General features: G+C 49.3%; 1 protein-coding gene across 1 annotated transcript; it reads right to left on the minus strand.

Moving 5' to 3' along the window:
• Nucleotides 1–11: 11 nt before the first annotated feature.
• On the minus strand, nucleotides 12–5,123 carry LOC128268392 (uncharacterized). The gene is made up of 3 exons (XM_053005464.1): nucleotides 4,565–5,123; nucleotides 885–1,253; nucleotides 12–791 (listed from the first exon to the last, which is right to left on the minus strand). The coding sequence occupies exons 2-3, from the start codon at nucleotides 1,207–1,209 to the stop codon at nucleotides 445–447; spliced, it is 672 nt and encodes a 223-aa protein (XP_052861424.1). The 5' UTR covers nucleotides 1,210–1,253; nucleotides 4,565–5,123; the 3' UTR covers nucleotides 12–444.
• Nucleotides 5,124–10,992: the final 5,869 nt, after the last annotated feature.

The raw sequence follows: 10,992 nt of genomic DNA on the forward strand, positions 1-10,992 counted from the left end.
TCCCGGTCCCGTCCAGGTATGTTAGGTACGAACTTTAGGTGTATTTCTTCGTATTTCTTTTTCTTTACAGCGTTTTCTAATGATCCACTGGTTTTCGGATACGAGTTTCCTTACACTAGCAAGGGAAATAATAATATCTACAAATAAATACTCCCTACGTGTTCGCTCTTCGTGGGGCCAATTGTTGTGCGCTTGAAGGACTCAACTTAATCAGTAAAACGAATTTAAGGGGGAGCACTTTCCTTCGGTTCAGACACCCATCGACCGGTACCGAACCTCACTCGCGCACCCGGATCACAAATATGACACATGGCTGTGTTGTCTTTGTCCTGCAGCTTTTTGTGTGTCCTGCACGGCGCCCCGATCACCGTGTGTGTGGTGGAGGCACTTTTTCAAATATTAAATCACTTGGTGTTGATTAAAATGACCAAACCCCGCGGACAGTTACGAGTTCGTGGCCCGGGTGGGCTCGGGCGTGTTTGCATAGGTGGCCGGCGGAAGGCTTTTAATGCGGTTTCCGTTCGTGTCGAGCGTCACCGGTGCATCGGTGCCGGTGATGGGGAGGGTGGCGGGTGCCGTTGCCGGTATGGTGGCGACCGAGGCTAGGTCCGCGGGATCGTGCTGTACGAGAGCGAGCCGATGCGACCCGAACGGGGCCGACCGGGGTGAACCGGGGCCGTGGGTGAGCGACGACGGTGGCACAACCATTTCCGGCACGAAAGTCTCCACCTTCGGGTAGTAGGCCGGAAGTCGTATCACTTCGTCGTACGATGGCGGCGGTTCCATGGTCACTGCGCGCGCCGGAAAGCGGAAACGGAAGAACAGAAATAGGTTTGGTGATACCACTAGCCATTGGCGACGAGAGGAGAACCGAGGAGCCTTACCGATGCCGGTGCCGGCGGGATAGATGGAACCGTCGTCCCCGATGAAGGCCGAATTGGAGTGGGTGACGCTGGTGGACGCCCGCTGCCGGTGGTGGCCGATGGTGCCGTGCTCGAGGCAGCTGTACACGCCGCTGTAGTTGTCGCCGACGCCACGGTGCAGCGACATGATGTCGTACAGGTTGGACCCGATCTGCACCACGTGGACCGGGCCGTGGGCCTGCTCGTCCTGCTCGGCCAGCCGCTTGGCACGCGCCTTCTTGCACTTCAGGATGATGATCAGCAGCGCCCAGGCCAGCACCAGTATTAGGTAGAGGAATATTATCATGGTCGTCGTCGTTTCGTGCTTCGTCGATGACTGGCAGCCGATTCCTGCACGGGAGAAAGATTCATTTAAATCCGCCTCTACAACGCTTTGTGACGCTCTGTGGATGACGTGGCAGTTGGGAAGATTAGCGCCTGTCCGAGACGGGCTGAAACTTATCAACCGGCCCGGGTTTATCAGTGAAGAGATACGGACAGAAGATAGGCACTGTAAACTGACCGCCAGAAGCCCATCAGGTACGGGTTTTGCGCCTTAAGGGTCACTGCGGTCCAGAATGCAGCGAAAGAAAAATGCTGCTCCGTTAGCCTTGAGGTTCATCGGCGTGTTCCTGTGGCCTGGCTACCGGAAGCGCCGAAATTTGCATAAAACTCCAGACGGCTCCGGACTCGAATTACGTGGCTACTGCTGTTTCTCGTGTGGTATATGCTACAATTTATTCACAAAACGAAGGTCAGTTAGAGCGCACCGCACGGCGAACATTAAGGGGCACGGACCCCCCGGACCAAAGAAAGGAACTTCCGTACTTTCCCGGTGCACGTGCAATCCTTCGTGGTGGTTGGAAATTGCAGAAAAATCCGGATCGGTACTTTGCCTGGAGGCGCATTAAAGCTCAAGGAAAAGCGCCACGGCCATTTAGGGCCACGGACTCGTCGGGCTTTAGTTGTTGAATAATTAAAGTGTCCGCACAGCCGGTGTACCGGATCCTTCGAATACCAATCAAATGAGATTTATTGAAAAGGTACTTTCCGCCAGCGCCGGGTGTAACGAACCGGCCATTGGCCATTAATGTAATTCATCGTCAATGAGAGTGCTGACGCTGGTCGTCGAATTTATGTCGATCGATGGCTGATTTCTGCTGGCATCGCGAGAATCCGATGTAACGGCCACACAAAAAAAAAATCAGGCGCACTCTTTTCCAATTAATTTTCTCCGTCGATATCCACCTTCTCTGTTAATCCGGAACCAATCGTCGATTGTGGGTCAAGTGCCTGCCGTCCACCGCCTGAACGGCAGCATGGTCGATGGTCCTTGAGAGTGTGGCCAATTCTTCCTGCCATTTGCGTAATTTCATTTCGTAGAATTACTAGGATAAATTCTCTGCCAACCTTTTTTGCGGGCCGTCATACTATTGAGACATGACGTGACAGACGCAGCAAGGACACGGACACGACAGGAGCTTGCCGTGCCCCATAATTTACCGTGATTTATTGGGCTGCCGTTCACGATTGGCGCGGATTTCAGATTACCGATTACCCATCCCGTTTGCCGGTGGTCACATTTATTGCCTCGGGTTGTATACTAAAACCCCTAATGGTCCTGATTTGCGGTGGGGACACTTTGTTCGCGTCTGATTGGAACCGAATGGCAGCCCGGGTTATTGGGCAGCCCCCAGGTTCTCGATTACCGGGATTCGCTGGCTTTGGATTAGGACCTCTCGGTGGTGATAATTTATCCCGTGGACGCTTTATAACCTTTCCCTGGGTGTGAGTCTGCGCCGCCAACAGTCACCTCACGAGTCGCGTGTCTATCGCCCCCGATGGGACACATACACAGCAGGACCGGTTATGGCCCCGGTTCACCGGAAACGGACACGACTGACTCGGGTGTGGTGCTTTATGTGGCCAGTCGACCCGGGGGCCTGGCAATTCGCTTGGAGCTAATGAGTAATTAAGCCGTAGAGTGTCCCCATTGGGCAGCGTTGCTCTCGGTGGTCACCGTCGGACCACGGGGTGGATGAATGCTCATCATCAAATTGAACCACATTTTTAAAGTCGCACCGAGTGCCGATTTTCGTGCAATTGGCTGGTCTCCCCGATATATTTATTAGGCAATTACCGATCAAGCTTTGCGAAGCACTGATCGCAGAATGGATGTTTGGTGCCAAATGCTTCATTTTTGGGAGGTTCTTCCAATTTCGGCCATAATTATTTTAACGATTCAAACTGACCCGTCGAAGGTCTAAAACAATGTTGCGAACAATTTAAAGTTGACCGCATTACGCTGGCCAGCTTGGTGGCAAAAAGAAATTTGAAGAAACACCGGGCCTAGGTTCTTATACCAACTGTATGATCGCTCTTTGATAGTCCTTTTTTATGATATCTCTTTCAGCATCTCTTCAAATTCATAATTAACGCAACTAACATATAGTTTTTCTTATTGGTTCCTTCCAGCTCCCGTTTCAATTTATTCGATATAAAGGATGTCAACTAAGAATGGCTACTTAGGAACTCAAAACAGTCTTTGAAACATCTGGGAACCCAGGCGGTAGTACCCTGACGGAAACGGATTATCCCTCGAAGCTCTCGTAGGTTAATCTCTGCCTTAGGAGCGCTCCTTTGTATTGGCCACGCAACTTATACGGTGTAATCTTTCTCATTTTCTTCAATCTATCGAGGATTATCTTTTTCTGGTACTCCCTCACTCAAGCTGCCGGTCTGAAAATCGCCGTTCTTCGACAGAACTTTCTTGGAACCGCCCGGAATCGTCTTGCGTACCGAATACGCTCCCTGATGATGGAACGCAACCGAACAGAAACCGACGACCCATTTGACCCTGGAGGCCGGCAGGCGTGCCATTCGTGTCTAGTTGCAGTAAGCTGCTGCTGCTGGCACCGGCTTGGTCCGACTTGGTCCAGGGCCAGTGTGTGAAAATTACGAGCCCGAGCGCGCGTTCCGATTAGATTTCGCGATAAGCGGAACTCTTCTTCGAGCGATTCGGTCAGCACGAGGATTCCACTTCTGAACGACAGAGCGGACCACCTTCCTGGGTTCGGTGAGGTGTGTTTTGCTAAAATTACGACCGAGCTTATCAGGCAAACAACGGGACCGGACCGGGCCGGGGAACCACCACCGGAGACGCAGAGCAGAGCAGAGATTGTTTATGATTCCCGTTCCCGTATTGACGGAACGTTCTGAGACGCCGAATGGCGGGCGCACCACTTGAGAACACTAGAACTGCATCGGCGCGATCGACGCGCGGGCCGGAATTCCCCCCTCTGGGGGAGGCCATTGCAAATAAATGCGCCCATTTGCAGTCCGTCCGCGTCCGCCGGGGGGAGGTCGCCGAAAATGATTGCCACTCTCGTGCCGTGGCAATGTGCTGAGAGCGTTGTAATTATTAACTGCTTTGTATTTCTGTATGCATGAACCGCATGCCCCATTAAGGGACGTTCGGGACGACACACAAAGGACGAATGTGATCCACGTTCCCGAATCGATCGTTAAATTGCCCCAAGACGGAGGCAACTCGAGATTATACATTAATCAGGATTCGACCCGTCGCTTTTGGAAGGAGTGACCGCGCCGCGGTTGCCCAGCACCGGTTATGTTGTGCCACCGTGTTCCACCTGCGAACGTACCTCCTTCCTGCTGCCGCGGTTTGATTGTTGTCAATCACACCGGGGACACACACTACACTACGTCGTTCGTCGTCGTCCTCGTCGTCGCGTGGCACGCAAGGACATGACCCGAATTCGGGTGACAGCTTTCGTTCGGTGGCTTTCTATTTGTCCAAGGTCCGAACGGGGTCGAACGGATGCTCACTCCCCTTATCGGCCGGTACACATCTTTAATTTTCTCTTCCGTTCCGCACACAAATTTCCGGTTGACCGAACGGACTGCTTGCTTTTCATTAATCAGCCCCAGCACTCCAGCACTCTGCCACACTGGTCACTTGGTAGTTTCCATTAACAAACGTAAAAAAGGTAAGTCGTTCCACGCGCTCCGAAGTACACAACGAAAGTACACCGAAGAGTGCCATATGCAAACACTGAAGGCAAATTTACGCGTCGGTTGGTTTTATCACTCTCACAGCAGCACCGGTCCACATCATCCCTCGTGCTGCTGCTGCCTATCACGTGCCTCACAATTGGCGGACCACCGGTCACATTGGCGCGGAAAACAATTGCGCGGTCTCTCCGTCCGGTGCCGGCATAAACGACTGACTGACTGGCTGACAGGGCGGCGGCGGTCTTCTCAGGCCAGGTTGGTCGGCCTGATACGGGCCACGGAATAAACCGCACCGACGATGATGAGCCGAGCGCACGTCGCAACGCGTGGTTTGTTTGCGTTCTCGCCAAACGCCAGCGACCGACCACGAGGGAAAGTGAGAGCGAGAGAGAGAGAGCGCACTCGTCACGCAATACCTGGCACACACCAACACACTAACGGCCGGCTCTCGGGGATTTACTACACGTCCACTAAGCACCGGCATCACCGTTTTATCCATTCCAAAAAGGCACCACCTTTTCTGGCTGTAACTGGAAAAGAGTGGCTTACTTTGTTGCTGATTCACGTCACCCTCTCTGTTGTAACGCTCAGGAGGCGTTGATATTAATATTACAACTCTCGTCTTTCATCAGGACATCAGGGCGTCTTGCGCCTTGAACTGACGTCTTCACCCGAGAGCCCGAGTTGATCAAGGCAAGTAATTTGTGTCGACGTCATAATCGACATCCAGGCGGACATTTCGACACTCTGAAGCCGTCAAAGGAGGCGCCGCGTGATTGAAAAGCCGTGCTCGAACCCCCGCTCAGCGTCAGATATGTGGACACACGAACCCAAATTATATCACTCCGTGGTCCTTCCTAGAGTTAATTGGAAACCCACACGCGCGTATGTGTGTGTTGAAAGCAATCCTTTTTCCACCCGACATCAGATTGTACACTCGAACCGCGCTCCCAAGGACACGCGGCACCGCATGACGTACGGCGGCGGCAGGGAATCCTTCCGGGAATGGGGTGTCCTCTGTCACTGGAAATCGATCGCGGGCATCGCACCGGATCGGGATCGATATATGAAGCCACTTTGCGGGGCGGCGGTGGCGGTTGACGTTGGTGGTCAGTTACATCAACTCGTCCTCCGGTCAGTCAGGTGTCTCCGGATTGGTAACAGCTGTCCGGCCAGTCCGTTGGTGGCTTGTAATGGCATGTGTTGCCTCGGTGCCGACACCCGGAGGACACTCGAAACCAGGAGGACTTTAATTAAGGACTTATTGATTGTGTCCGTCCACGACACAGAGACGACTCGATTCCATTCATTCTCTTCATTCTCGTTCCTGTTTTGCCCGACCAACGGTTTGTGGTCCCGCGTATTGGTGGTCTGGGTCTATTGTTTTACCCCGGGACGGCGCACCCAATGGGAGATGGTTGGGGAGTGGAAAATGGAACAAACTGCAACCGAAAAGGGCAGCGCTGCTCTGCTAATGATGTCGAAACGGAGTGGCGGGAGCCCCAGGGTAGGACACGCAACGGCGGTCGAGTGTTGGACGGCAATTACTCCCGCAGCTGCATTTTTCTAGCTTGTCCGGCGATGGGTGGCGCGGGAAACAATTTTGCCTTTGCTGCTATTGTTTTTTTTTCTGTTCACAGTTTTCACCATTTATTATTCATAAGGTCCGCGGCCTGCCCCGCATTGGATGGCAGGATTTTTCCTCGTTCCATCGACCGGGCAGTACGACGGGCAAACGACGGGGCGGTCGTCGGCGGACCTGACTGGCCATTTTTGCTCGTGGCGCGCAAAAGTTTTCCCCTAACAGGTATTTAACAGACGAATGGCTTCCGTCGCCGGACGGTGCTTCGAGGAATGTCCGTCCCGGGATGGGAACGCGGGTTTTCGTTCTTTTCATTTAGATTTCAAAGGTTGGTTGGAGGCTAGAAAGACGGCAAACTTTCGACCGTAAGGCCTTTAAAACAATCCACCAAGGCGACGTGGTGCAACGCCCGGCAGGGAGGCGAGTGAGCGAAAGGCTTCTTTTGGTTTACTGTACTTCGGGTGCGAAGCGATCCTGTCCCGCGGTGTAGGCTGTGCCTTAGGCCACACTCTATTTTATTAATTTATTTTATCGAATATTCGTGCTATCTACTAGCGGCCAATTTGTTAAATAAAAAACGTAAACGGAATTTTAATACTTCCCCCATTTTGCTCTCACTTCACCTTCCAGGACCCATCATAGGTCAACACATAACTGTGTTCCTGACCTCAAGCGACGGACGGGTCCCGAACCGCAGAGACCAGGCAGGCATTTTCCGTACACGCACCAAACCGCCGCCATTCACGTTCGATTCATTATTCAACTTTCATCGATAATTTTGCGGCGAACGGCGTGTCGAAGAATGAGGTGGCGCTTTTTTAACCGAGGACCGACCGAGCTCCTGGGTGTACATTATTCATCCGCACTGTGCGCTAGTGTTGTGTTAGAATAATGGTAGGCCCGGCCGGAAGCGGAACGACGACGCGTTCAGGTGTTAAAGCTGTCGGTACATCGGCGCCCAAGAACGGATCAAATCGGAAGGGTGTTGCGAACCAAGCAGCAACGAAGGAGACGCCCGGTGCCTGACTTGGGCTATTTTTTCACCACGCCGGACGAAAAAAGCGTGGTGTTACGTACGAAACTAGTGAAACGATCGTTTTTGGGAAGCAATTTTTCAATAAATTTGAAGTAAAAATCTTAAAAATCAACTGCATTCGTGTTCGACTTTTAACTGGAAAGAATAATGGACACCTAACACACGGTAATGTATATGGGACAATTTGAAATTCCCCCATGAAAAATCACCGGAATCGGGCCATTTTGGCGACAAAAGTCTAGAGAACTACTACTAGGGGAGCAGACCGGAGCTATCAGGGTCCTTTTGCTTCTGCATTCAAGGAAAACAACATTGCTCAACGTTCGGAGCTTCATTCGTAAGAGTGTCCTTTTCCGTGTGGCCCTTGCTGAAGTTTACCCAGACTTTGTACGGGAGACCCCTTTTGTAAAGTGGGCAAGGGTTTCAATCATTCACCAGAATATTACCGCTTTCCAAAAAATTCCCACCACCCGAATTTCGTTCGATTTGCCTGAAAACAACCCGAATTATGCTGAATTTTACGCTGAAATACGCTGTGCAAAATTTCACGCGGATTGGTTCAGTAGTTTTGGAGGAAAAACGGATTGTATACGTTTGGATTTTTTCCTGAACAATTTTTGAACAAGTCCGAAAAACTCCGAAACCCGAAAAATCCGAAATTTGACTAGGGGAGCAGAAGTGACCGGTAGGTAGCAACATTGACTTTCATGCAACCTCTGCGTCAGGTCGAGAAGAAAAGTGTGAGTGCCGTTTTCCCAAATGTTTTTCCTGAAGCTTCCGACGGAAACAGATTTGCTTTCGTGCATTACTAGGTTGTTTACTAAGTTTTGCGGGTCGATACCAGAGAGCGCTGCTACGAGCTTGAATTTTTTTTGTTATATTTGTACACTCTTCAAAAGAACGTATGTGAAGTTTCATTTCAATCGGTCACTTAGTTTTTTTTTACAAGCCATTTAGTATCGACATGTCAAAATAAATTTTACAGCTGCTATGACGTCATCATTTGGTTAAAAAACGCTTTCCGCGCACGATTTTTGTTTGGTTTGAAAACAGATGGAAGTCGCTAAGGGCCAAATCTAGTGAATAGGGTGGATACTTCAACAATTCGAACTTTAATTCACGGATTTTTTCCATTTTCAAATTGCTCTTGTGACACGGTGCATTGCCCTGATGAAAGAGGATGTTTTTCTTCTTCAAACCGGGTCTGTTTTCACAAATTTTCGCTTTTAGTTGCTCTAAAATGTTACAACAACAATCGAAATTAATTTTTTTAGCCGTTTGCAAGTAATCCGCTAGCAAAACTTCATTCGCATCCCACAAAACTGATGCTTACATCTTTTTAGGCAATTTCTGGACGAACTCGTTTTGGAACCGAAGAAAAAGGTTCAAACCACTCCTTAGCCTCTTGTTTTGATTCAGAATCATAGTGATAGACCCAAGTCTCATCAATAGTGATGATTCTATGCACAAAATCCACTTTATCGTATCGAAAACGCTTTAAATGTTGTCAAGAAAGATGCATTCGAATGCGTTTTTAGCGAATGCGGCATCCATTTTGCAAACAGCTTTCAGGAACCCAAAACTTCAGTCAAAATATTGGTTATACTGCTCAATGAGTTGGCTAGGTCTTGTATTTAATTTCTATCAGTGATTGGACGATTTTCGAAAACGATATCCTGTATTGTTTTACGATTTCCGATGTTGTGTCTGTTTTTTGACGTTTTTGACATGGATCGTCTTAAAGGCTACTACGACCGCGTTTAAACTCAGAAACCACTCTTTTAACCACCTAATTGAAGGCAAAGAATCCTTATACACTTTTAACATTCGTTCATAAATCTCCTTTGCGTTTAAAAATTTCAAAAATAAAAAATCAATCACTGCACGGTACTTGATTTTTACCACTGTAAAAAATACTGTGAGACGTCGTTACTAAATGGCTTGTAAAAACAAAATTAAGTGGCCGATTGAAATGAAACTTCACATACGTTCATATGAGTGTACCATTTTATCTTTAAAAAATCAAGCTCGTAGCAGCGCCCTCTGCTATCGAACCGCAAAACTTAGTAAACAACCTAGTACTACGAGTCTTACCTTACTTTCCTCCACCATTTCTTTCGGTGGCCAATTTCTTTCGAATTCCAGCGGAAATAAGGAAAATTCTAACGACGACTTTTGCGGTTTTGAGAGTATGTTTATTAGAAAGAAATGTTTGGAAATAAATACAGGCCGATGGTCTTAAGATGAAACACTACAATGACCAACTCTATCACACAGCAGGCCCTACCAGGCAGCGGCCCGGAAATGTGATCTCCTCCTGCGGTGGCCGCTCTTTGTTCGCCAAGCTGGCACGCGATTCCGGTGTAGATCCGCGTGTACGTCTGCTCCAGTTTCTCGCACACCTCGTAGGAAGGAAAAGTGGAAGGACGGTGACGGACCTATTGAGTGACGGGAATTGGGTGCTGATCAGGCCGGGGAAAACCTTGTTTCGAGGACGTTCCGACGATGCTGCGGATCCGGTGGAGGTCCAGCTTCCGGAAATTGAATCTAACACGAAAGCTCAAGTTGAGCACTTTTATCCATGACACGAACACGAGCTATCCAAGACACAAACCGGATTGTACAAGACACGAACCCGGTTGCTATAAAGTTTGCTGCAAAGTGCTTCTTTCGTTTCTTTGTTGCTTTTATTTGTGTATACAAATACAGTAATTGTTAGAAAAATGCTACCAGTTTTAGGCATATTCGTCATTATATCAATGTGCTTTGTGTTCTCACCCATCTCACCTTCTGTGTCCCCGTTTCAGTAGGTAGTGTTACGTTTTCCCACGCGCGAGAAAAACGTGTCCGTTTGATATCGTTATCTTTTTGTTCAATAGTTATGGGGTTTATCAAGGACAACCGAAAAAAGGATCGGCTGATACGAGTTGCTTGTGGTTGAATGTTGGTTTCAGATTGTGATCTATTCATCGGGTCCGGTTTGGCCAGGCCTTTAGGAAAACCTGGAAACGTACAGACCGTGGGATGTGGAAAGAAGCAGAAATGGACAGGACCAAAAATGGCTCAGACAATGGCCGATTGCGCGCGTTTCGAGTGTAGTGGTCGAGTTGATTATGGTTCATGTAAATTCGCTGTGTTGGTTTGGTGTGATGATTCTTTCGCTACAGCTAATCCTATTCCGGAATGGAACCGCCCTATCCGTGGCCATGGGTTTTGCTACCTACTTCGTATGAGTGATGCGATGCGTGTGTTTGTGAGATGAAATGGCTCCTGCTCCTAATGCTTTTCGCTTTTCGATCGACCAATCGATCGATCGATCGAGATATAAAAATAAAATAATGTCACGATTGTAGCACACACCCGATCGTTATGCTCCTGATCCTGAGACTCTCTTCCTCCTCGATAAGCTGTCGCGGTGTCGCGGTCTGCTGTAAAAAGGT

This window comes from Anopheles cruzii, chromosome 2 (assembly GCF_943734635.1).
Source record: "Anopheles cruzii chromosome 2, idAnoCruzAS_RS32_06, whole genome shotgun sequence".
Taxonomy (NCBI): Eukaryota; Metazoa; Arthropoda; class Insecta; order Diptera; family Culicidae; genus Anopheles; species Anopheles cruzii.

What these genes read in the sequence shown, in the direction of transcription:
- LOC128268392 (XM_053005464.1), bottom strand. Translation starts at nt 1,209, where the DNA reads ATGATAATATTCCTCTACCTAATACTGGTGCTGGCCTGGGCGCTGCTG. An exon ending in TCCCGCCGGCACCGGCATCG is followed by an intron (nt 792 to 884) that starts GTAAGGCTCCTC and finishes CGGCGCGCGCAG; the next exon opens with TGACCATGGAACCGCCGCCA.